General features: G+C 38.0%; 5 protein-coding genes across 7 annotated transcripts; 3 read left to right on the top strand and 2 right to left on the bottom strand.

Annotated features, from left to right (window-relative positions):
* The first annotated feature begins 55 nt into the window (after window positions 1–55).
* Window positions 56–2,941, top strand: LOC111332316 (uncharacterized). The gene is made up of 3 exons (XM_022937631.2): window positions 56–666; window positions 1,570–1,806; window positions 1,889–2,941. Exons 1-3 carry the CDS (start codon window positions 303–305, stop codon window positions 2,140–2,142), a joined length of 855 nt encoding a protein of 284 aa, XP_022793366.1. The 5' UTR covers window positions 56–302; the 3' UTR covers window positions 2,143–2,941.
* Window positions 2,942–5,153: 2,212 nt separating this feature from the next.
* LOC111332173 (uncharacterized) lies at window positions 5,154–8,665 on the top strand. Of its 2 annotated transcripts, none has more exons than XM_022937466.2 (2): window positions 5,154–5,301; window positions 7,258–8,665. In XM_022937466.2, the coding sequence occupies exon 2, from the start codon at window positions 7,272–7,274 to the stop codon at window positions 7,761–7,763; it is 492 nt and encodes a 163-aa protein (XP_022793201.1). In that variant the 5' UTR covers window positions 5,154–5,301; window positions 7,258–7,271; the 3' UTR covers window positions 7,764–8,665. The 2 variants fall into 2 exon arrangements, with proteins under 2 accessions (XP_022793201.1, XP_088583294.1); XM_088727168.1 differs by lacking the exon at window positions 5,154–5,301 and adding an exon at window positions 5,387–5,410.
* LOC111332163 (galactosylceramide sulfotransferase) lies at window positions 8,560–11,168 on the bottom strand. Its single transcript, XM_022937455.2, has 3 exons — window positions 10,678–11,168; window positions 10,079–10,300; window positions 8,560–9,705 (listed from the first exon to the last, which is right to left on the bottom strand). Exons 1-3 carry the CDS (start codon window positions 10,782–10,784, stop codon window positions 8,943–8,945), a joined length of 1,092 nt encoding a protein of 363 aa, XP_022793190.2. The 5' UTR covers window positions 10,785–11,168; the 3' UTR covers window positions 8,560–8,942.
* Window positions 11,169–11,381: 213 nt separating this feature from the next.
* LOC111332047 (argininosuccinate lyase) lies at window positions 11,382–23,606 on the bottom strand. The gene is made up of 20 exons (XM_022937304.2): window positions 23,432–23,606; window positions 23,215–23,322; window positions 22,131–22,217; window positions 21,450–21,533; window positions 21,166–21,222; window positions 20,966–20,982; window positions 20,411–20,491; window positions 20,010–20,049; window positions 19,248–19,285; window positions 18,791–18,868; window positions 17,477–17,529; window positions 16,499–16,604; window positions 15,433–15,504; window positions 14,779–14,863; window positions 14,630–14,656; window positions 14,237–14,269; window positions 13,946–14,029; window positions 13,766–13,846; window positions 13,264–13,370; window positions 11,382–12,608 (listed from the first exon to the last, which is right to left on the bottom strand). Exons 1-20 carry the CDS (start codon window positions 23,441–23,443, stop codon window positions 12,446–12,448), a joined length of 1,413 nt encoding a protein of 470 aa, XP_022793039.2. The 5' UTR covers window positions 23,444–23,606; the 3' UTR covers window positions 11,382–12,445.
* Window positions 23,607–23,650: 44 nt separating this feature from the next.
* Window positions 23,651–25,976, top strand: LOC111331630 (uncharacterized). Of its 2 annotated transcripts, XM_088727159.1 has the most exons (3): window positions 23,654–23,716; window positions 24,265–24,336; window positions 24,563–25,976. In XM_088727159.1, the coding sequence occupies exon 3, from the start codon at window positions 24,617–24,619 to the stop codon at window positions 25,367–25,369; it is 753 nt and encodes a 250-aa protein (XP_088583285.1). In that variant the 5' UTR covers window positions 23,654–23,716; window positions 24,265–24,336; window positions 24,563–24,616; the 3' UTR covers window positions 25,370–25,976. The 2 variants fall into 2 exon arrangements, with proteins under 2 accessions (XP_022792520.2, XP_088583285.1); XM_022936785.2 differs by lacking the exon at window positions 24,265–24,336 and having other exon boundaries at window positions 23,651–23,716.
* The last annotated feature ends 367 nt before the right edge of the window (window positions 25,977–26,343 follow it).

Below are 26,343 nucleotides of genomic sequence, written 5' to 3'. Positions count from 1 at the left end.
CACTCGTCAAAGTTTGAGATTCAGCGAGACCATGGGGACGAACTTGTCCATCCCGGTAACCTTCTGGGAGCTGATTTTTCCAACCGGTTACTGGCTTTGTGGTTTATCTTTATTTGTGTCACGAACTTGTCCATCCCGGTAATTTTCTGGGAACTGAGTTTTCTAACTGGTTACCGGCTTCGTGGTTTACTTTCATTTGCGTCACGTGATCGCTACAGTTCCAGGAATCCCCTGCGAAAACATTGATACGTTCGATGTTCGGTACTCACTCAAGAAGTAAGGTATAACGCCAATCAACAGAAATGGCCAGCAATAATTTGGATTGTGAAATCCGTACTCTCAGAGAAAAACTCAAGAACTATAGAGCTGGAAGTATCGAAGGCTTGCACTCGTTCTCGGACGCTCTCGAGGGAGAAATGGAAGGGATGCAGATACGGCTGGCGGTGTTCGGTATGACAGGTGCTGGGAAATCGTCGCTTGTTAACACGATTTGGAAGACTTTATACGGCCGAGAAAATGCTCCTGCAATAGAACAGTCATCTGGAGCCGAGGGAACACAATTACTGGAGGATTTTCATTCGCGATCGGGGTCAGAAGATGGCTGTGGCGGCTTTGTTTTCCATGACACCAGAGGTTTTAACTTCGATTTTAACAGAGCTGAAGAAAGTAGGTATTGAGTTTGGGGCTAAGTTTATCAGATCTTTTTTTAACTGCGTCATGTGATCGCAAAACAAACTGAGAGATATCTTCGTGCTAAGGGGGGCTTTTATCCTCTTCTTTGACAACACTATAATTTGGATATATCAACAAAGTTGAAATGGTAAATTGGCCACCGTAATGATTGCAAAAGCTGACGTTTCGAGCGTTAGCCCTTCGTCGGAGCGAATTCGCTCTGACGAAGGGCTAACGCTCGAAACGTCAGCTTTTGCAATCATTACGGTGGCCAATTTACTATTTCAACTTTGTTGATATATCCAAATTATTTCGTTACTCCCACCGACGCAGCCCCAAACAGTTTCTTTCGAAACTATCAGCCTTTATTCATTTGACAACACTAGTCGGCTGTAACCGACCAGCGATCCGGCGAAAGTAACGGCCCTGTTAATTTAAAGTTTTTTCAGATTAGCTGAATTTCATTTATCGTATGGGAAGCAAAAGATATCAAGTTCGTCATTTTTCAATTTCAGCTTTCGGTTTCTACGCCAAAGGCGGAAGCAGTGTGTAACGCACGATTTGACGGCCGTGACATGGTCGCTAATGATTTTTACAATATAGGCATGCCGTGTAAAATACCTTGCCAAGTTCGTACTTCAAGTCCGGGAAGAAGGAAAAACACAGAACCATTGCGTATGATTAAAACAGATACGTATTTCAGATTATTCTTAGGATGAGAAAAATAGTAAATAGTTGACAAAATCCTTTGACTCCGATCAGAGTAAAAAAGAGGCTGTTAAGAGAGAATAAAAGGTACATGAAGAGAAAAACCAAACGACATATTCTGTTGTATGATTTTCGTAGCTTGCAGTTATGTTTAAAAAAAGTCACTGAAAATAATACCTTTGCCTTTAGATGAACTCTTCAGAATTTTATATGGCATCGTTTCTGCGGGGCAGCTTATAGAGCGAGGAGACTGGGCTGAAAAAATGGCCGAAGAAGCTGGTCAAGGTGCTCACAGGCTCGAAAAGCCTCCGGTTGCTGACCAAGTTCACGTGGCACTATGGGTAATCAAAGCTAACGACATTCGTTTCGTGAATGGCCACTATCTGGACAAGTTCAATTTTGTGAGGCAAAAATTAAACATGGAAGGTGGGAGTTGGTAGCTAAATAGTTTGCTTTGTCTTTGTTGCAAAGCTATTATTCATTCTTTTCTTTTTTCTCTTTTTTGAAGGTGTTACCATAGTTACCGTTTTAACCCACGACGACAAATTGGACTCTGAAGAACGCAATGAAGCTAAAAAAAAAGCCATGGAAGTGACCGGCAGTAAAAGGGCTCAAACATTTGTCTTTGCTAATTGGCTAGGAGAACAGGAAGATTATGACGTCAGTTACCAACGGGAGGTGTTAAAAATGTTGTACACTGCTCTTGGGTGCGGCGAGCGCTCTGTACGGTCACGCCAGATTAAACGAAAACTTGATAAGTGAAAGACACTGTTTGATGGAGAAATCCTTCAGGTTTTAGAATAGAGCTGCATCTTTTAATTGTGAGTATGGCGATCTTTTTTTATGACATTGACAGCCTTATATTATTGCAGCTGGTCGGATCGATTGCTTTGAAAGCCAGAGTAGTCAAGTGACCCAGTGAAGTAGTGCAGTGCCAAGTAGTGCAGTGCGAACGAGTTTTTCTGTAATACAAATCCTGTGGTTGAAGAGCAAGGCTTGGCTGTGACTTTAATTTGAATTCAGTTACAACTTGTTGACAATTGCTGATATAATGAAAGCTTATTCTCAATATAGTGATAATTATATTCAGTTTTTTGGCTTTTTAGAAATAGTAACCTATTCAAACCGGTCTCACTTGCTTTTGTATAAAGAGAAAGGAGAGACCTTAAGTAGAAACTTCAAAAGCACTGGAGAGAAAATAGGTTGGGATGGGGGGTGAGCTGGGGGGGAGGGGTAAAAACTACCAAGAGAGAAGTAGAGTGCAAATGAGAACAGATGATTGGACAGATACGGACGCTACTGTTAAAACATTGATCCACGGAGGTAGGTACGAGAAGGAGACCGAATACAAATTGAATTCTCCTTATACAAAGTCAAATGAGACCACTGGGAATGGTAGACAACGTAAGCACGCATTATTTTAATTACTCGCGGTCCTGAGTCATGACTAGGATCAGTGTCATGTCAATTAAGTGCCTTATAACAGTTAGCTGAAACAATTCAAAAATGGATTCACATTTATTAGATATTATTACCAATAAATGCTTTGTCCTTGGAAAAATTGTGATGGTTATCTTTTCATTTTAATCTATTATGCCTAGTCACATCATATTTAACAATGTGCACCCAGGAACTCAATGATGCCGCTATTTTTGTGAACAAATGTGGAATCAGGAAGGGGAGGCTGTTTGTTCATGTTTTGCAAGCTTGATCAGAACTGGCCAATCACGACCGACTTGCGTTACGTGAGTCTTGAGAGCCAATGGAACCTGGCGGAAAAACTGTCCAATCAGTTTTCACGGACCAGACCGACAAAACTCGAAGGACAAAATAAAGTGACGTGATTCTGATGACGATTTTCTCTAAGGAAGTCGAAACTTCAGTCACTTCTTCCGAGGAAAATGATTTCCTAAACTTCTCATGTTAAAATCGTATTTTTTTTTTTTTCGAATAAAAAGCAACTTCAAATATATATGAAATACATATATATGAACTGCGGTTATGAAACGTATATGTGCACGATCCTTCGCAGTAAAGCACTATTTAAGCAATAGTGAAAATCAGACCTGAAAAAAATTCAGGCCTGTACGGGATTCGAACCACTGACCTCTGCGATACTAGTGCAGCGCTCTACCAATTGAGCTAACAAGCCAACTGGGAGCAGGCCATCAAATTAATTCGACATAAACCCGTAGATGATAAATCAAACAACAAATATATATGAAATGCATATATATTTGATTACTGTGACATTGCCTGGAGTAACCTTTTACAACAAGATATAGATCGACTACAGCGCTTACAAAATAGATCTGCACGGATTATTACACGTTGCTCTCGGTCATCTGAAGCAATAGATCAGCTGCAATGGCCGACTCTTTCCAGTAGACGCTATTACCACAAGGCTAAACTCGTTTTTCTCTGTCTCCACTCATTAGTTCCTAGTTACTTTTCATCATATTTTACCAGATTTTCGAATATTCACAATTATTCCACGAGGCAAAGTCTGAGGCTATCCCTACCAAAAGTAAAACAGAATTTTGGGAGAAGGACCTTTCTTTTTACTGGCGCAGAAATTTTTAATAAACTTCCTTTAAACATTGTGAAGAGTGAAAACATTCAAACGTTCTGTCGCCGAGCAAAACATTTCCTTTTACCGTAATTTGATAATTTTGATATTTTATTTACTATGTTATGTTTTAATTGTGTTTTAGCTTTGTAGTTTTAGGCTGTTAATGTAGTTGTAAAATCTTAGTCATTATATATACATATATATCTATTCTAGAAATTTGATGTAAACTATTTTCAATACAGGGCCCCTATGGATACCAGCCTTAGAGCTGAATGGGCTACCCTGTGTAAATAAAGTTTGCTTTACTTTACTTTACTTTACTTTATCATCTACGGGTTTATGTCGAATTAATTTGATGGCCTGCTCCCAGTTGGCTTGTTAGCTCAATTGGTAGAGCGCTGCACTAGTATCGCAGAGGTCAGTCGTTCGAATCCCGTACAGGCCTGAATTTTTTTCAGGTCTGATTTTCACTATTGCTTAAATAGTGCTTTACTGCGAAGGATCGTGCACATATACGAAAAAGCAACTTCTTCAACATAACTGGCCGAAAGACCACGAATTTTGATCAAGGAAAATGGTCCGTTGTATTAACTATTTATAACACTGAATTTCACAATTAACTCTGAGCACGCCAATATGAATAATAAATAACGACCCCAAACAAATCAAAACATGAATATGAATTAGGCAGAAGCAGGACCTAAATTGTAACTTTATAGAATTGTCTCTGGTTTCACAAAAAAATCTTATATTGAAATAATTTTCGAGAATATTTATGAGATCTGTGTTAGATGCAGCCATGGGCATCAAGTGCAGTGAAGAATTATGATACAGATGTTAGGACACCTGTAATTATAATCGTCGTCAAAATATCGTTTTCAATAACATTTTAGAATTGTTGTCAATGGCCTTAGTCGATCGCTATGACCCAGCCTCTCTCTAACATGCCAGTGACCTGGCGAATCACGGGAAACACACCCTTTACTTTTTTCGCGCAGCCATTTTCCGCTCTCCACCTTTTTTAGTTCCCTTCTTTTCACACTCAGTGCAAGTCAAGTTCAGTCTTAGTGGATAGGCATTCTTTGGTGTTTCTCACAGTTTACCCGGCCTTCAGTTGACTCTGTTTACCCTTTTGGGCGAATACGATTGGTGTGAACAGCATCAGATTTAACCAATGAAACTTCTCATCTCGATTATCAATCAGGTATTTAATGAATAGTTTTGCCCAGCGGGTAATAAAAATCATTCCAGTAGTAGAGTGTTATCTTATCCAAAGACCTCACTCAACGAAAACCCCAGTGACGTACATAAAGATTTTGTCGACCATCAACCCGCTGAAGAAAACAAAAGTAAGTTGTCTTGGATTTGTGTTTGACTCGCAACAATTCACATTACCAACAGAGTTAACTTGTCTTCTCACCTTAGCACGGAACACGCGCATATTTCTCAAGGCAAATGGTGCGTTTTTAATATTCGGAACAGCAAGCAAAATATTTGTTTGCCCTTCTATTTATCTAATACGAAACTTCCAGGAAAGACACTTTAGAGTGGTAAACAGGGCTTATTATTCTAAAAAAAGATACTTGTACGTTCTTTATTATATCTAAAGGTTTAATCCCTTGGTCGAAACCCAAATCCATTTTACAATATTTATTGACAAAAATCGACTTTAAAATTGTCGATTGAGCGATGAATTTTTAATACAGCGGGATGAAAACATCTTGAACGAATTGGTCGATGAATCTACATAACAAGTTTCTCGTCGGCGAGGATTCCTAATTAAAAATCAACTTCATCGTCATTTTGAGTTGAAGAAACTTGAGATAAAACTGTTTTGAATATGACAGTGGGTCACTAAAGTAGATATTCTGGGCTATCGAGGCTAAAAACTAACAATTTCAAGGTGAAAACATTCTGAAATGAAGCAGAGCTTTCATTGAAAGATAGCTACAGAGTAAAACTAATACTTAGGTGACAATTAAAACGCCACATAAACTAAGAAATTGAGAGTGATATTCAGAGTAGGATGAAAAACCAGACAACAATCCCGCGTGTAAAGCTTCACCTGTTGGCGTCGAACGCCCGTTTTGCCAAAAAGTCGTTACTGAAAAATTAAGAGCCACTGCTCTTCATCTTCCTAGTTATATTTTGTTTGTGAGTGTACTTTGTTTAGCTGCTAATGATACAAGGAAAAGCTTGTGTAGCTAACAAAAATGTTTATGGTTTCATATGACCATCTCTGATGAAAGAGCTGCGTGGAAGAAATTTGTTATTCAAATCTTTTAAATAATAAACAGTCCATCGCCTCGTTAGTGCCTCTGGTAACATCCTTATACTTCACATGTCTTGAATGACGCCTCAGGGAGGAAACGGATCCTTAAAGTTAAGAACAACTTTCATTTCACCTAAGGTAAAAACTTGCCAGTACGAAACATCAGGGGAAATGGACAGTTTTGAGAGAAGACTGATAGATGTCGTGCTTCCACATCCGATGATTAAAATAATTATGTTTGTTCCGGAAAAAAGGCCGAAGAGATAAACCCTCTAGTCGAATAAAATAAACGTATTTTTTTCCGATGAAAAATTCCATAAAAAAAGATATGGACTTCGTAAGCGTTTACTGAATTCAAGCCGGCCAATTTCAGTTTACCTACCAATTCCATTCCTTGATCAGGCACACTGCTTTTCTCCGAAACCACATCAGGGTTTAATAGTTTACCCAGTCCACCTGAGAAAAACATGTGCTTTTGCCAAAACAGGAAGGAGTTTATGGCAATCTCTCAGTAAGGGCCCTGTTTAAGCACGGAAAATGTTGTTTTCGAAACTCTCTACTGAAAATGGTTTTCTAACCACAGTAACTTGGCATGACTCTCTTGATTAACGAGAAAACTTCAAATCACAAATAAATTTAATCCTTGTATCAGATTTAATTAGTAGCTTGTCTAGTTTGAGAGACAAAATACTAGTTTCGGTTGAATTTAGAATTTGTTAGGCAGTTTACGAAGGCGCTTTCTACAGCTCAGCAAATATTTCATAGATGGAGGGCGCAGCCGATTGATGATACTAAAATTAGAGGCTCAAACAGAATTTGAAGCGGAAAAAAAATACGGAAAAAACTGGCAGCGCGACGAAATATAATTAAAATTCATTGTTGATTCATTAGGTATAAAATTTAACTTCTTGTCTCGCATCCTGTTGTTGGCATTTTCAGCTGTTTTTTATTTTAGATCACTTCAGAACTAGACAGGTGAGAGTAATTTGAAGCTGGAAAATTTATTTCTGCTTCGCTTGTTTTTACAACACAGATCCTTCAGAAGAAATGACGTTCGTCTACACTGTATTTTTTATCGAATGGGAAGCATGTAAAGATTTCTTAAGAGACATACGATTCCCTGCACGAACTCAAATTGAGGTTCATGTGTTTCACCGTAAAGATACCGACCAAAACCAGCTTCGCAGCATGATTCCCGACAAAAGGCACCACGACGGCCGTCCAATCATCATGAAGCACTCTTCACTGACGTCATTTCCGAATGCTGTCGAAGACTTACTCGTCTACTACGCGAGTTCGTTCGATTTTTCAAGGCATAAGAAACCCGATGTTTACTTGGTCTCGGGCGAGGATCGGCGCTACGAAGAGTTAGCGAAGATTTTGCGAAAAGACAAACGAGTATCGGCATGGGTTATCGACGGAAGAAGGACCACGCTTCTCGACTGGCTCGATGCAAACTGTGTTTGCAAAATGTGCAAATTTATCTTCGAATCTGCACATGAAGGAGTTCAGCACTACGATGAATTCCATATGAAGTAAACAGACACGCAGAAAGGATTAAACCAAAGACACTTTCTGCACTCAATTTTCCCTCTGTCTGGGCCACGATGCAAACGTTATGAACCAGTGGATCATAAACTGATCAGCATCGCACAAAACAAAATTGAAAGCTTGGCAAATGTAGATTGACTTCATAAACTTGCCTGGCAATTGCTAATAAACAGTCCGTCACCGTATTTCTTTTACTTTACAGTGAGGAACCTCGATGAGAAAATCTGTATTTTTTTTTTAATATCTAGTGCAGTACAGTGCGTTGCATTTTGACAGATAAGCATTCACATTTGATAGGCAATCCATGAAATACACAGCCCTACCAATTAATATGAGATAATATATGGGATACTTTTGTCACTAATGCATGTGAAGGGTGTGTTTAAATGCAGGTCAGGAAAAAAGGGAAGTTCCTGAGAAAAATAACTTAAAAGGATCAGCCAAATATTTGTGCCTGCTGGACTTGTTTCAAAAGGAAATCCTAAACTTCATGTTCTCGACCCCGTTTCCCTGACCTGCGTGCAAACATGTCGAAGTGGGCTCGTAGGGACTTGTACTGAACGAATGGCAAAGTGCCCACGTGACTCATTAGGAGTCACAATTCTGTAATTTTTAAGTACTGCTTTTATAGAAAGTTATGTATGTTTTCCGTTCTTTCAAATGCAAAATTACTTTGGTCTAAACTTACTGTGATTCCATTTGTGGAAAAACTCACTTGCTGTTGAACCAAATGAATCAAACTCACACACTAGACATGTCTTTCTTTCCAAGAAAATTTCATGAATGTTTATCGGTTATATTTTAATAACTTAAGTAATAATTACTTTAGTAGTATGAAACATATCATCAACCATGTCCTCAGATCAGTTAAATAAATTAATGAAATAACCTGCAGAGGAAATATTTTACAAGAAATATCTTTAGGTGAGTTTCATGTTTAACGTCCCAAGAATCCAGGTCATTGATTTTCCTCCCTAAGAAATAAGGTAAGCATCCACAATATTTCTGAGAAATTTACTTTAAGTATCTTGTTTAAAGAACATTTTTGGAAAATTCTGTGGAATTTAATTCACAGCATTAGTGAGAGTTAAAGCTCATCAAAGGTGTACACAATTCAAATATATATTAGATTTCAGATATATATTAGATTTCAGATTAATATTATTTTCATACACTCTGTAATTGTTTATGCCTGAAAAAAGTCAGATATGATTCTTCATTTTTCACTAGATCTTCACAAAGTTCTTGGTTTCTTTTGCCAGTGTTTGGACTGAGAACTAATTTTGAAACTGTTAGTGATTTTTTATCTCTATGCTCTCCTGGAACAAGGCATTCTTTACTCATCTCCAAAGACCTCTTTCTCAAGAGGTGCACTTCATACCAGAAGTTTTCACCGTGGGAATCAACTTTTTTCCAAAATGTTCTGTTAAAGTGTCGGTAAAGATAGACATCAGCTTTGTTCCACTGCAAAAATCCATCTCTAAACTGCTTGGGAATGTGGTGTCTCTTGAAGTACTGCAACCTTGCATTGTGTTTTAAATACAGCACATCCTCTAAACTCCAACAAAAGTGGTGCTTCAGTAGGACCAAAGACTCATCAAAATATTCTAGGAGTAACACCAGGTCAAAATCTCTTTCAACTGAGGAGATGAAGTTTCTAATAACTTCAGTGTTTTCAAAGTCCTCTGGTTCGAGGCCAAGATCAAAACTCATCCCATTTCTTAGGGTGTACATGGTATTTATATCAGACTTATATTTATCAAATTTGTGTAAAATTTGATAGAAAGGATTCGAAGAGCTAGAAATACCAAGAAAGGCTGGAAGGTCTTCAAAAAGAAATGCTGATTCGAATCTTGAAATGGGATGGCGAAGGATAGTAATGAACTTTGTGTCAGGGGGCATAATTAGCTTCATGGATGTTTGGTTGTATCTGAAGAGAAAAGAGAGGAAAAACATGCTATTCCCATTTGTAAGCACTGGGTGAAAAAACAAAACTAGAACTGGGGAAACTGACCCCAACCTTAGAGGATGACTATTAAAGCAAAGGCCAAAAGGTGCAGAGTTCAGCAGAAGTTGCCAAGATCTTAGGTATGCTAAGCTATTTTTTAGATTTCTTTACCCAAGCAATATGACTTGAGGTCTGGAAATGCATTGGGCATAGTTGCAGTATTGCCACTTAGTTTTAGAGCATCTGCACTCAATGCTAAAATGTGAAGTGAGCTCTCAAGAAAAAAAAGGATTGCATGATCTTAACACACCCTGCAAACCGGCTCCCCATAAGATAGTTAAATTATTTCACTTGCCTTGCATGACTACACAAGATATTTGGCTTCTCACTCGGTAAATTGTCGACAAAATTCACTTGAAAACTCCAAGGCCAATAAAAAGAAAAGATTTGATTCCTCGGTAAGGCCACGCTTAAATCCTTTCTTTTAGCAAATCTGTATAAAATGTTGGCTACGGAGCTTCCTCCTGTCTTGTGTGTTTTCAAAAACAAAACGCTTTTGACAGAGTGACACTTATTGCTACAAAACAATTGAAATCAATGTTTGTTAGTAATAGAACCCATCTGTATAAGGAAGACAAGCAAACCAGTCTATCCGAGTCTTCTAGTTTTACTGATCCACACTTCGAACAATAGGCTAAATGATTGCGTAAATAAGGGAAAATGGAAAATACTGGAAAAGACTTCCTAATAACCTTAGTCCCAAAGTTGTCCCAAATGTAATCCATCGTTGTGCCATTTTTCTTTTAAACCAAAGATGTAGGCACGACAGAGTACGGATTTATAAAGAAATCTAGCCAAAACCTGTATGTATACTATCAAAACCAATCAAAAGATCAGAAAAACATATTTTACGACTAGTGAATAAAAACCATTTGTAATCATTACATCACATACCTCTTAAGAGCTCTAAAAATCGGTAGGGCAACATATTTAGTGATCGCTATGATAAAAACCAAAACAAATGTTAATTTTCTTAGCCGAGAGAGTTTAAAAAGCCTCATTTCCTGCCGTGCGCTTCACACATTCCTTCATATCCTTCAGAGTCCGCTTCATCCGCCATGTTTAATTGATTACAACTGCGAAAGACTGGGCCGAGTTACCAACGTTTTACAACTCGGCTCCAGTTTGCCTCGGTGTCCTCCAGGACACCTGACACTTTCCTGCGTTTGCTAGAACTGTCTGAAACGTACAAACGAAAAACGGACCTAACCCTTTTCTCATTCCTCCAGGGCTGATAAGATGGGAGGGCTTCGATCTCTGCTACTTGTGTGACAATATCACCGAAATAACTTCGCGTCTTAACACATTCAAGAGATAGATTGATACAGTTCTTTTACCATCCAAATAATTAGCTCTAAAAGCACTTTGCTTGACTCGCGTGAACAAAGAGAAAACTCATGCGCCCAGGAAGACATTCAAAGAGAAGACCCAGGTCGTTAAATCAAAAGTGACGTCAGATCTCCTAGCCCCTGGCCCCCTCTCCCCCCCCCCCCCCCCCCTCGATCGGGGAGTTTTGCAGTGTGGTACTAAGAAAAGACGAAAACTTGTGGCACTTATAATAGAATCAGTCAGGCTAGAATCAATGTCGAGATCCAAGATTTTAACTGCTATTTGAGCTTTATTTTGAGTTCTCAACACTTTTCTACGTAATGTCAAAAAACTGATGAAATCACTACAACATTATTTACACTTAAAAGTTTGCTTCCGAAGCCAGTAATTTGAAAGGCTAAGACCATTTAAAGAAAGAAATATCTAAATGACATAAAGTTATAACAAATAATAAAATAACTGCCGTTTGTTTCGCGATGTAGTCACTTCTAACGAGCTGGTTCACATCGGAACTGACTACGTTATGACCCAAACGATAATACTTTACTATTATTCAGGGTTCGACACCTCCACTAGCCCGGTAGCCCGAGGCTAGTATAAATTTGGTCGGGCTAGTAAAAAAAACACGTTTAATAGCCCGCTGGCTAGTAGAAAAATTGAAAGAAATAATAATTAGTTTACTTGAAGTTCACAGTTAATTAAAAAACAAAACAATAAAGTTCAAATTTGAACTTTAATGATAATACCAATAAAGAAGACATAAACCTTTCATCTACTGGCGTCTTTTTTTGTCTTGCGTCCGATCGTAAATATCGCTAGATCCCAGGCTCTGCGCTTACCAATGTTGCGATGCCTTGCACATCGCCTCGCACGATCGCCTCGAACTTGAAGCATTTGTACTATTCTTTACTATCTTAAAAGACCTTGCCAACAACTTTAGAGGAAGGTTTGTGTGTTTGGGGTTGAAGTAGACCTCGAGGGAAATTGATCCGGGCTACCAAGTTGTGTTTCGGGCTAGTACATTTTAGAAATCAGTAGCCCAGTAGGCTAGTGATGCAGGTAGCCAGGTGTGGAACCGTGTAACATTCTAATTCACCAAGATGAATGACTACCCCATTTATTACAATATAATACTTGAATTTTTCCCAAATAGAGTAATAAGTTAACTATTTGCGGAACTCTAGCTAAATATCTCGTTTGGTCATTTTGTTTGTTTGTGTTTTTTTTCAGTTTCTATTTTTCATGTATCTTGGTCAGCTTTCCTTGCTTCCCTTTCCGCGCCAACAAAGAAGAGGAGGGCCGCGTCGTTCAAATAATGGCTGTGACGTTAGTATCATTCAGCTGTTAGTTGATTCTCTCCGTAATAATCCATCCATTGTTGCAGTTTGTTAATCTGTCCTCCTACAGAGCTCTTACTTGTTCCTCCTTCTGCAGAATATTGTTCCACACTATGTTCATAGTCCCACACTTCATTCACATCCTTGTCAAACAGTGGACTGGGAAGGACACACAATAAAAAAATAAAAATAAAACATAAACAAAGTTTGAATCATGACAATTTTATTCAACCGACCTCTTGGGATCGAGGCTTGAGAAAGCTTACAAAACTTAACAAATGGTTAACACCACAGCGCACACTATTGAGTTATGGATGCACTCGGGAGGTTGCTTAGCACGAAAGAAGCGTAAGAGTCGCGCGAGGCGATAGCGGAGAGCAACTCCAGCTTCCTGGTTATGTTATAATCGTTAATGTATGTTGCCCTATAACCTCGTTCCAAGGCACTCTCTTCTCTCTCGCTGAAGGTTTTTTATTATTAAATTTTTTTTTTGGAGGGGGGGAGAGGGAGTGTTAAAAGAAAAGAGACCCTGGAACACAGTTAGGTTCGGTATGTAATATCATTTATGAGTATAATAGCAAGATGACAACAGTTACCCACGTGCCCTCTACGATAATCTGTCAAGAGTTGAGAAAATGCTGTTAAGGGCGTGGATGAACTAAACCTGCGTCAGTATCAATACAAATCCTTTAAGTTTCAATGAAAACTACATCGATTCGATGGAGATAATGGGGATCAATGAAAATAACGGTTTTAAAACAAAACCCTCTAATATGGGTTCACCGACCCATGGCAGTCTTTGACTTTGGCTCACCTGACTTGCTTCAAGTCATCCAACGTGAGTTCATTCAGAAGGCAGCCCTTGGTTTCTGCGACCTGAACTGTCTCACCGGACAAACTGTGAGCTTCACGGAAGGGGACCTGAAAGCGTATGTACAATACATAACTGAAGGTTGGACTGTCTTAGACTCTACTGCTCTCATATAATAAACTAATCCACTTGGCTAAAAGTTGAGAGTTTATTTTCCTGGCGCCCTCTATAGACTTCTTTCTGCATCGTTTGGATTTAAGTTTTAAAACGAGGATTCCAGTTTATTGTTTTAACTCGTCACTGTCACAGTGCCTCTCTCTCCCCCCCCCATGGGGTATAAATGGGGGCCAGCGAATCGTCAACACGAAATGCTGAGTGGGTAACTTGCGATGAATTAGTATCGAGTCTCATCAAGGAGGAGCAACCGTAATTTAAGTCGCTTCATGCCACTGAAACCGAGATAAGCTCGGGTAGTCCTACGATTCTCGGTCGTGTAAGAACCTACCCCTTTCCGCACAAGGTAATAAGCCAGGTCTGTGGCCAGCATATCTGGACTCAGTGCAGCTAACATCTTGTCTTTGTGTATCTGACGACAATAAATACAAATGAACAATGCGTTCATAAACAAGTTAACGAAGTTATCTAGAGTAAAAAACTTTATTGTCTCGCTAGCTGCATTCCTCACCTTGAGTGTGAGTAAGGTTCCTGTAGCTACTTGAAGTAAACCACGTAATGTGTCACACACATCAAACAAAGGTTCCTTGTCTTCCTTCAAAGGAACGGAAAGAACTAGCGTCAATTTGCGAGCCATGAAATTTCTTTTTAAGTAGCTCTCGACTTCATTTTTAACCTTCGTCAATCTTCCTCATTCACTAGGAGATTATAGATCTCGCAGCAGGTAATAGGGCTTCGAGAACAAATGAAAGCGACTGGTTTACATTAGCGTCCTTCTGAGTTTCTCAGCTACAAATCTCACCTGTAAGTCCTTGTTGTAAGTACTTGGGATACCCTGTGTAATATGAATAAAACAGAAGTTGATCAGTATCTAATTTCCCATTAAAGTGTCATTGTAATATCATGCATTAGGCCTATGAGAAATAGAAAAACGATCAGAAACTAGTGAAAAATGTATTGATTTTGACATTTGTCGAAGCTTAGTCGAAACTTTTTGAAAGTTTACAGTTTCCAATCTGTGTAAATCTTCTCTACCCCTAATTATTCTCCTTCCTTTTTAGGTTATCCTTACCTTTTTGTTGTTTGTACATCCTAACAAATCATGATTTGAAGATTTCACTTTTACTGAGGAAAACAGATAAATCTTATGATGCTATAAATTGCACAAAAACGTGGATGTCAATTAAAATGTTACCTTTAAGGTCATCTGCACGCCTGCACACTACATAAAACAAACAAAAAAAACACTAAATTGACGACCATTATTTACAAAATAAACCTAAAAAAACACAAGGATTCTAAGCTAACAATATCTATGTGAGTTCGATGTTTATGAATACTTACTCGGCCAAAGATTCGTCCTGATTTCCCTCGGATTAATTCTAAACTGTCTGCATTTTTCTTTTGGGGCATTAAACTGCTCCCAGTGCTGAAAAGTGATCAACCCAGACAACGTTTGCTTTGTTCTAGTTCGGTGAGATTGGACGAGCTAATGATGTGTGGCTCTATCTATAAACGTTTGCTGCCTCTCACAGTGAAAAAGGAGAACAATACGTAGGCTGTTTGAGTGCGTTTCAATCAACGCCACAAAACCAGAATCAAAGTATTCACAACGGAAAATTAAAACAAAGGAAAAAAACACGGCGAGCAATTAAGAACCTTGAGTAAAACACAAACAACACACTCCGGCCGGTAAAACGGGAGTGTGAAAGACTAAGTCGCGATCAGTTTTAGTTTTGCATTTTAATTGGTGGAGAGGGTGCCGCCACGAGCTTTTTAGATCAACCACAAAGCGGGAAAGAGCAAAACCAATTCTTTTCTGCCTCAGTTTTGAAACTTAGTTAAAGATTCCCCTTTCTTCATTAAGATAGTAGTAGGCGTTCCCAGAATCCTCGTTTTCCTGACCAGGGCAAGCTCTAGGAACGAGATTATGACGATAGTATGAGTCCCACAGAAGAAAAGATAAAAAATGAACAGAGCTTTAAGAAGAAAACCGACCTGTAAGCATCTGATAATGAAATGAAACCAAACTCTTTGGTGGAGTAAAGAATCATATCCTCTGCCCAGCGACTGTGAAGTAAAAGAGACCAAAAATATGATTAGAAGAGAAAGTTTTCCTATATTTCAAATGAGAAAAATGTGATTTAATTATGCAAGAATAACGTGGGAGCTGCTATAAGGTCCTCTAACGTGATTAACATGCTCATCACCTTTCTTTGGGAATTATTTATTTGCTGGAGGTATTGTGAGGTGGTTGCTGAGGGGGATTGCTGGGGGGGTAGCTAAGGAGAATGACTGGGGGGGTTGCTGAGGGGGATTACTGGAGTGGTTGCTGAAGGGGATTGCTGGGGCGGTTGGTGAAGGGGATTGCTGGGGCGGTAGGTGAAGGGGATTGGTGGTTGCTGGAGTGGTTGCTGGGGTGGTTGCTGAGGGGGATTGCTGGGGTGGTTGCTGAAGGGGATTGCTGGGGCAGTTGGTGTTGGTGTAAGGGATTGGTGGTTGCTGGAGTGGTTGCTGGGGTGGTTGCTGAGGGGGGTTGCTAAGGTGGTTGCTGGGGTGGTTGCTAGGGTGGTTGCTGAGGGGGAATGCTAAGGTGGTTGCTGGGGGGTCTGCTGGGGGGTTGCTGGGGGGATTACTGGATTGGTTACTAAGGAGGATTGCTGGATGGGGAGTTGCTTGGTTTGAAATTCTTTTAAAATTGCAAGATAAAAATTAATCATGTCCTAATTTGGCACTGTAAGCTGATTCCTTGATGAATATCGTAAGTAGTTCATGGATGGGACGTGATCTGCTGTGTCCATGTAACTATAACCATTAAGTTAATAGAGTTCTAAGAAAATACAAAAACAAGAAAATATAAAAAGACTAAAAAGTTGAAACAAGATTTGCACACATAGCAAACTTGAAGAATTTAGACTAACATAAAAAAAGGAGAAAAAAGCACCCTTAACAGCCAGAGAGAAAGCAACAAGTTGACTAGTGACTGATGAGTCTTCTCTTGTGTTTATTAAGTATCTTTTTAATGCTTTTTCTTGATTCTGCTAGTTTTATTTCCAATTCAAACCTGAGATGCGTTGACAAGAGTGAGGCCCAGAAGAGAAATTCTACAATATAGTCTCTGTCCCCAACTGCATCCATACTGTTCCCTGTCACAGCAGAGAAATTTAACTCTACGAAAACAATTCAAAGAATACAGTTTGATAACACGAGATTCACCAAAGCTTAGATATCTTTTTTTCAGACTGCAATAAAAAATAAAAAAACTTTCACCCTTTCACTCCCAAGATCCCATTCATAATTCTCCTAATTACTTTCTGCCATACAATTCTTATGATATTACTTTGGAGAATTTGGTATTACATCAACTGGACACACAAATTCTTGTTTGTTTGTTTTTTGTAAGTGCTAGGCACCACCCCCATGTGGGGGACTGGAACTGATATTAAAGGTTGTTGTTGTGAGCACATGGAAAATGTCTGAACAGTGTGTTTTTAAACCGGGACTTATAGAATTTCCCCTGCCCAGGAATCTCCATCAACTAATAATCTTTAATTGACAGTTCTCTTTATTCTCATCCCTTATCTGCTTGATATTGTATTGAAAATCGTAAGGAGAAATTCTGTCTTGTTCACTCATAGGAGTTTAAGAATCTTCTATTAAATTTTTATAGGCAAGACTTTTTTTCTCAGGTTGCTCCCGGGTTGCTCCCAGGTTGCTTATTAAGAAACAGTTTCAACTTGATACTTTTTAAAGAGAACTCCATCTGTGATTAAATGTACAACAAAACATTTATATGTATCAGGTTTTGAAGTCTCAGAATCCAGGCCACTACTTTGGCAGAGTTGAAAGTGTGCTCAACCCTGTAATATTTCTAATTTCTGTGGAAATTAAGTGCTGTGCAACATAGACAGGAGAGTAAATACTTATCAACCTGTCTATGCCCATGTTTATTGTACCTAAATGTAGACAGATATAGGTGGTTGATGATAGGTGGTTGATAACAGGTGTTTGCTGAATGCAGAAAATGTTTGAAAATATCTACCTTTTGTGAGAAACTGGCGGTCAATATTGAAAGGATTCCCTGCAATGGCACCACTAAAAAGGTAATCAGTTATAAATCAATCTGTCAGTTGATCTGTCAGTAATGCAGTCAGACAGGCCTTCGTCCAGCAAATTACTCAGGCAGTCACACAGATAGTCAGTCAGTCAGACAATCAATCAGTAGGTCAGTCAAACATTTAAAGACATTTAAACTGGGAGCCAACATAACAGAATTAGGTAACGAGTTCCAGTCATTAATGTAACGGTTAAAAAATGAGAATTTAATAAGAACACTGCATATTGCTCGCTTGTTCATCCTAAATTAGAATATGCGAGCAGTGTGTGGGATCCATATAAACAGTGCAATGTCAATAAGATAGAGATGGTCCAACGACGTGCCGCAAGATTTGTCAATAATGATTACTCTCATCACAGTAGTGTCTCTCAGATGATTAAATCACTAGAATGGGATTCTTTGGAACGTCGAAGACTGATAAATCAAACCTGCATGTTCTACAAAATCTATATGGGCCTTGTTGGGATCTCGCTACCATCCGAGATAATGCAAGTTACCAGACCATCAAGGTACCCAAATTGTGTACCAGTCCAACAGCTTTGCACCCTGAATGGCACATCCAAATATTCCTTCTACCCCAGAACTATCAGAACTTGGAACAATATGAACTTACCTCAAATCTCTAACTCTCTAGATGATTTCAAGGCTAATGTGTCCTTATATATTTAAAGACAGTAGAGCTTTTATCTATGCGGTGTATATCAATTTTAATTATTTATTTTAGAAATATTATTGTTTTATAATCAATGTTATTATTTATGTTATTGTCATCACTATTTTAATACTTTTAAATATAGTTATAAGTTACATACTGTTTAAACTCCTCATATAGTTTTAAGTGTTTTAGGAGTAAACCTATTAAAACAGTCTGTCAATCAGATTGTCAGTCAGATGGTCAGTCAGACAGACAGTCAATGAGTCTGTCAGAAAGACGGATGGTCAGTTGTAAGTCAGACAGTCGATCAATTGGTTGGTCAGTTGTCTATAATAGTTTATTACTGATCATCTGTTGTCAACAAAAGCTCTTATCATGCAAAGGCAAGAATGTGTTGTGTGGCAAGCCTATATGATGCATTTGCTTGTAGAGAGACTCAAGTGAAACTAAGAGGAATTCAAGCCAATGTCTCTTAGTTTATACTCCTGGACCAATACGTAACTCTGCACAGCTGCCCATCAAAACCACCTTCTTGCCAGTTTCCCCCTTCCCATACCTCCCAACGCAGTCAAGTAAATACCAACCTTCCGAGAGGGTTGACATCAACCCGTTTAGAGACTTCTTCAAGGCGATCATAATCTCTCTTCAGTGCCCAGGCATAACTAAGAAAAAAAAAATAAAGGTTAAAAGTCAAGCTTTTTATTTAATGCAACAAACTTGAAGATTCACACAAAAGGGACATCCTTGAAAGTCTTAGGAAATAAAACAATTTAACGTTACATTTTTCAGTTAAGATATTCAAGCACAGCACAGCCTCTACTTAGCAAACATATACCAGACTACGACTCATGGTCCAAAATTGGGATCTACTGTTATATAATACTATAAATTGCATTCATAGAGGAAATTACAGTGCACACAGATGAAATCCATGTCTTCCGGTAGTATAAATAGCCATGTTCTAGCTTAAATCATTTTCTCAAGCTTTCATTATTCAACTATTTCAGTCTTACACCAATTTCTATGGATAGTTATTGATACCTCAAAAGCCAGTGACTCCATCTTATTGGTTGAGCACGCTAAGATAATTAAAAGTACACATTTTTAAGTAAACTGTTTAGTTTAAGTTTAATAATGCTTTTTACCACTGTACAAGAATAATAAACAATAAATAGATACAGAGGGTAAAGGAAAGCAATAGGGGGAAACTGAATTCCCATGTAAAAACTGCTCTCCAAGTTAGAAGCTAATAAAATAAAAAGAAATGTCTAATGCATAACCACACATCTAGATAAAAAAGGAAACGGAGGAACTACTATGTTTTGACAATAAAATCTAAATATAGTGAATTGTAATAAATAATACAATAAAATCTAAATATAGTAATTTATAGTAAATAATAAAAAACAACTAAATACAAAGAAAATTAAACAATCGATTTTTAAAGACATTTAAACTGGGAGCCAACATAACAGAATTAGGTAACGAGTTCCAGTCATTAATGTAATGGTTAAAAATGAGAATTTAAAATAGGATGCCCTTGCTGCTCTAGGTCTGATTTTAAAATCATGGTTCCTTCTAGTTCTGGTCGGGCCAGTCAGATCAACATATCTAGTATAGTCCACATCACAATAGCCATGAATTATCTTGTACAGCTGAACCAAGCAAAGATATTTTCTTCTGAGCTCCAATGTTGACCAGTTGACCAATGTTGACCAGAACTGCTTTGCATTCATCTCAATAAAAAAGATTTCACTATAAACAGAAGTTTTGCAGCTTATGAAACAAGCTCAGAATTGGCACCTGCAGATGGGTGTATCCCGGCATCAGAATGTCAATTTCTCTATAAAAAGGACAAATTGAAACTTTATTGAATTTTTCCCCTTTCATTATCTTCATAGAAATTTTGCAATTGTAAATCATGCTCGTTAAAAAAATAACTGACAGAAACATTTAAGAAAACCAGGCCCCAGTTTATCAAAGGATAAATAACACTCTCCACTGGATAAACCTCTATCCAGCAATCTTTTTTTCTGATAGCATTATCTGCCACTGAACAACTGGGCACAGCATTGCATGCATATGTATAAGACTCTTCTGCAACCTTCTTTATTAAGCCCTCGTTTTCAATCACTTGTTTGTTCGTTTTTCATTTTTAATCAATAAATTACTGGTTTACCAAGTGCAGACTAATGGATACTTACACTTTAGCTCTTGTTATGAAGGCTTTAATAAGCTCAAGCAACAGGGTTTGAACAGTCTTGATCTCAGTTTTAAGCCACAATCTATGAGAGATATAAGTGAAAAAGGTAAAATTTTATGAAAAGGAACCCAGATGGACACCTCTTTAGTGGGTTACTCTAATCAGTCTATCAAACATCCCCTCTCCAGCCACTCTGCCTTTGGAGCTCCAGGTTTTTAAAAGCCTCTTTCTGTCCCCTTCCCCAAAAACTTCAACTTAAACACCAAGTACATCAGTGGTAATTCCAATGGTTATGCTGTAAATAGCTAGGCTTGGTAAAATTTCAGTTTAAAATAAACTTGTAATTGAAAGCCCATGTAATACTTGTTGACAAATTAAATAAATAAAACCTTTTTTACTAACAAGCTCCCACCTATACCAAAAAGTCTCTATGTCTAAGCCCTGGATATTAATATCAAAACATTTATGGTTCATAGCACTGACACCGTCTCAACTTTTGATGAGTAAAATGCACTAATCAAAGATAAATAAGCTGTTCTCGTTGTTTTATTTTTACCTTGCATCCACTTGAGCCTTGTAAAAGAAAAAAATGCACAATGTTACAACAAAAGCATAAACAGCAAGTTGATGCATTGTCAAAAAATCATAACACAACAACCTCCATGTCTAACACTACAATACAATAAGTTAATAGTTTGGTAACAAAAATCATAATAAATATAAATGATTAACTAATAAGCAATGAAGAAATTATACCTGATCATTTCTACTCCTACCAGTATGAAGTTTACCACCAACACTTCCAACAATTTCCTGTAAATATAAAGCAAGAAATTAATTCTCTTAGAGTACGTCAAGACATCACATCTGTCCATAATGTTTGCCTAGTAAAGTATATTCTGTATACAAGGCTAAAAGATTAGGAAAAAATTAAAATGTTTGAACAAAACATTTGGTTCAAACATTTTAATTTTTTCCTAATCTTTTAGCCTTGTATATAGAATATACATCATACATCTGTGACAACAAATCAAGTTTACCTTTAATCTTCTCTCATTTGCTGTATGGATGTCTTCGTCTGACGGTTGAAGGTCAAAGCTTCCATTTAACCATTCACCTTTGACCTGATTAAGATAAAAACAGAATGATAAGATTTTTTTACGCCAGCCCTGCTTCAAACTATATAATCCAGGACTGATTTAAATGTGGCTATGAAATGGATAAAATGTACAGTTATCTGCACTGAAAAAAGTTTACAAATGTACTGAACTAGAGGCTAAATTTTAAGTTTCACTGAGTGTTAATGAGATTCACTTTGTGTATAGCATAAATCTCATAGTGTCTCTCATGATCAAGATTCCATCCAAACACAATCAATTGTATATTTGCGCACAATCCTTGCAGTAAAGAGCACTATTAAAGCAATAGTGAAAATCAGACCTGAAAAAATTCAGGCCTGTATGGGATTCAAACCACTGACCTCTACGATACTTATAGTGCAGCGCTGTACCGATTGAGCTAACAAGCCAACTGGGAGCAGGTCATCAAATTAGTCCAACATAATTCAATTGTATCATATGAAAATCCAGTCAGAGACAAAGCTAACAATTTGAAGAACACACCAAACAATACTTGCATTTTTATCCCTGGATGTAAGTGACTATATTAGTATGAATAATTAAAAAACTACAAATATTTTTTACCAAAATTACTCAACTGACCTTGTCTAAACCACTCAAGATTTCTTCCATTTCAAGTTTGGTGACTAAGCCAACTTTCTCTATTGCTTTGACATATGCTTCACTTCCCTATCACCAGAAACAGTTTTACTGTGTGAGAAATAATTAACTAAAAAAACTTACCACTCCAAAGTGTGGAGCAAAATAGATTGTTATTCAGTAGCATATGAATATTTTGACTGGTTGATTATCACTAACCCTTATGGACAAAAGGACCAACTCTCTGTCTATCTGACTGACTAAATAAATGACTGACTGAGGCATCTAACTTCAGGGAAAATGGATAAACAGACTGGCAGACTGGATGACTGGCTGAGTAACTGGCTGGGTGACTGAGTGACTGACTGACAGACTGAATGTCTCACTGACTGACTGAATGACTGACTGACTGACTGATCAAGCATGGCTTAAAATGACTGAATGAATAGCACACTGACTGAATGAATGGTAAATTGACTGACTGACTGGGTAACTGACAGATGAGTTTTCTGACTGGTTGGTTAAATTTCCAACGAACTAACTGGCCAAATAATTAATCAATGAATAACTATTTACAATCTAGCTACAGCCCCTACAACTAACCAACTAACTGCTAACTGTCTGAATGATCATAATGATGAACCTTTATTTAAGTGTCATAAAAATTCTAGTACAGGACAGTACTAACTGGGGACGCTAATAAAAACAAAGCTAATTAACATAAAGTAAAAGTTGTCATAATTAAGATGTAGGATGTAAAATTTCTAAAAAATCATATAAATTTACATATCATAATTATTAGGTATTACATAAATAACCAGAGGCACAACTACAGTTGTCCAATGCGGGGATATCTTTACAGTTTAGGTGTTGTTTCCGCCAGATGTCAATCAGGTTGTGGTTTACAAAGGAATAATTAAGTTTGGAAATCGCAGCTTGTCGCGCTAGTGGCTCAACTGGAAAAATTAACCAGCCCACTAGCCTCGCTAACTGACAGACTGAGACTCTGACTGACCAGCTTAGCAAATGAAGAATTGATTGAAAACGTGACAGATTTCAACTTTGATGAATATGAAAACAAGATTACCCTAATGTCTTCTTTCCACATTCTTTTATCAAATCCAATGGAGGCGTTGAATTTATCCATCTCTGGATCAACATCACCAGAAAAACGCCCACCCCAAAGCTTACTTCCCTGTGTAAAAAATCATTAAAAATCACTTAACACGCGATGGAAGAAGGAGTAAACGATCTCAAGATCGCATAATTGTAAACAAACGCACGTGACAACCTGTCCGGCTTACCTCGCTCGCCATCTTAAGAATTTACCCTTAGGGAAACTCCTCAAATAAACTTTAGTAGTATTGTCTCTATCAGCTTTCCAGAAAAAAAAAAAGAGAGGTACTGGACAGAAACGAGTGATAGTTGTTTCGAGGGAAACACCGATCCCAAAAATTCTCCAATCAAGCTGAAGCTGAGAGTTGTTTATGAGCCTGCAGTACCAGAAGAAAATCATAGAGAAGGGACTGGGATTAGTAAAGATGGCGGACAGAAGAGATGAAGAGTGGATGGAGCATGCATTGAATTTGGTAAGCAATCTCACATTTTCGGCGTGTTTTTATTTAATTCTGGATGATTTATAAGTTAGCTTTCGCACAGGAAAATATTCGTGGGTAAAAGGGTACGGTGAATTCTGGCCAGTGGCGAGTTTCCACCATGACAGCCCTATCGCGTGGTCGAGCATACAGTTTCTTTTTTACACTCGTCTCTGCTTCTGTTCTTTTTATTTCTCCTATACTACATGTGAAGGGGATCTATGGCATTGTTACGGTTTCCTAATAAAGCATTTAAGCATATGATACGTATTCGCGTGTTGAGCTGGGGCGAGGTCATGAGGTATTGCGTTATGAAGCTACCCTTAATTATGTGAGTCACGTTTCACTCTGTGAACCGGCTGTCAAGCAATAGTCTACTGCCATATACATCGACTGGTTTACTGACTATGTTGCGTGTGAAAAAAATGTGAGTTTGTTCACCATTGCCTTCTGGTGACCTCAAATTATGAAAATAACAAACAACCCATCAAACTTATTATGTAACCCAGGTTAAACTCATCCCTGAGGTGATTTTGCTTCAGGGTTCAATGAGGGTGCATCATCTGATCCCAATCCTTCTTCACCTTAGAAAAACGGATCAGAATACTTAACTAGTAAGATTCAACTTTCCTTATTTCTACATTATTTTAAAACATAGTTTGAAAAAGGTTTTAACACACTTAAGACCTTTAGATATCAGTAGATTAATGACTATTATTTTTTGTTACTCAGTACTACATTTTCTTATAATAGGAATGTTACAAGATATAAAAAATATATCTATCTTGTATCTAGTAGGCTATTCCCCATATCTTGAATAATATTAAATTCTTATTTAAGGCAAAAGAGGCCCTGAAAGAAGGCGAAGTCCCGGTGGGGTGTGTTGTGGTCTACATGAACCATGTGATTGGTACAGGAAGAAATGAAGTAAATGAGACAAAGAACGCAACAAGACATGCAGAACTAGTTGCTATTGATCAAGTCAAGCTATGGTCAGAGAACCGAGGTCTTTGTTTTGAAGATGTTGTGAGAAACTGCCACCTCTATGTTACAGTAGAGCCGTGTATCATGTGTGCATCAGCACTGAGATACCTGCATGTTTCTAAAGTTGTCTTTGGGTGTGCAAACGAACGATTTGGAGGCTGTGGTTCTATTTTAAACGTTCATACAGACGATTATACAACTGAAACATCTAAATGTGTTTCTCAGGACGCATCTTCAAATGCTGTTCAAAATACGTTAGGGTGTGTCATGGAAAAAAAGCCTGTTGCTGCAGCGTCCTCGGACTTGTTGAAGAATTTCTCTGAAGCGGACGATAATTTTCCATATTGTGCCTCGTGCCAGACAATAATTGGCATTTCTTTAGATGGCTCCACTCGGAAAATTTCGCCAACCGCAACAGGAGATTCAACAGGTTATTTCAAAGGGCAGCTTTGTTTATGCGCGCCTGTAAACTGTGAGAAATGCGGTCGAGCCCTGTCAAAGTTATGTGACGATAAATGCACCCATTCCAGCGCTGTAGGGAAACCATTTGAGTGTGTATCTGGTATTTTAGCCAGTATAGCCGTTGCTTTGTTAAAAGAGTTCTACAAAGGAGAAAATCCGAATGCACCATTTCCGAAAGTCAAAACAAAGCGACAAAAGTGAGAAGTGAGCTTATGTTCCTAAGTATTCTGTGGGATGACTTCTTTCTTTCATTACTATGATAAAGTTAAAAAAAATTCAACGCATGAAGTTTTAGTCGCTTGAAATACGTATGTTCAGTTTTGACTCTTGGCTAACTCGTTCAGCATCGTTTCTGATGTTCTGCAAGCGTCAAAAATTTGACGATATAAAATTCTGGTTTTATATCGTATCTTCGCTTTAGTCTCACGCACGTTGCCCTTCAACACACGTGTTAATGTTTGTACAATCAGATATTCGTTTAATTTAGTCGGAAGGAGCTTCAAACAAATGTCAACGCATTTTTTAAGAGATCTCTCAAATTTAGATAATTATCGTCAAAAGCTGAGCACTCACGACATAAATATTTAATCCACCTTTTGTTCAAAGCGGTGGAAACAAAGATGGATGTTAAAATGATTAGTTCTGGTCGGAGCCAAAGTCTTTTTTCACACCTGGGTTGAAATTTCAAAGGATGTTTTTACCAGCTAAGGCTGTTTGAAAAAGAGGGCATGCTTGATATGTTGGGTTTTTTGTTTTGTTTTTTTTTTTAAATCCGCTGAGGATAAAATACATTCTGCGATTTAAGAAATGACTGGTTTCTCATTGTAAAATTGTAAGTAGGCCGAAACATCGCGATTTTCTGATGATGAATGTAAAGGAAGACCGATGAAAAGCCGCGCGCATTTAGAAAATTTGATTTTAAAATGTCATCCATGTCCATTCATTTGAGCAAAATATGTGGGGGGGGCTAAAATCCCCTTTTGTTTTTTGATCGCAGCAGGGGAAGATAAACGCCCGAAAGGCGAAGGTTTTGGCGGCACCAGATTGAACTTTTGCGATCCCTTCCCAGTGATGTAGTTATAAGAAACCAAGAAATTTAGATTAAAAAACTTTTCCTCAGGCCAAAAATTGAAAAAATTAAGAGTTACCAAGCTTTTCAATTAGGCAGATTGTTA

Source organism: Stylophora pistillata, chromosome 7 (assembly GCF_964205215.1).
Source record: "Stylophora pistillata chromosome 7, jaStyPist1.2, whole genome shotgun sequence".
Taxonomy (NCBI): domain Eukaryota; kingdom Metazoa; phylum Cnidaria; class Anthozoa; order Scleractinia; family Pocilloporidae; genus Stylophora; species Stylophora pistillata.
The sequence above is the reverse complement of the archived record's forward strand: the minus strand, read 5'-3'. Positions and strand labels throughout refer to the sequence as shown.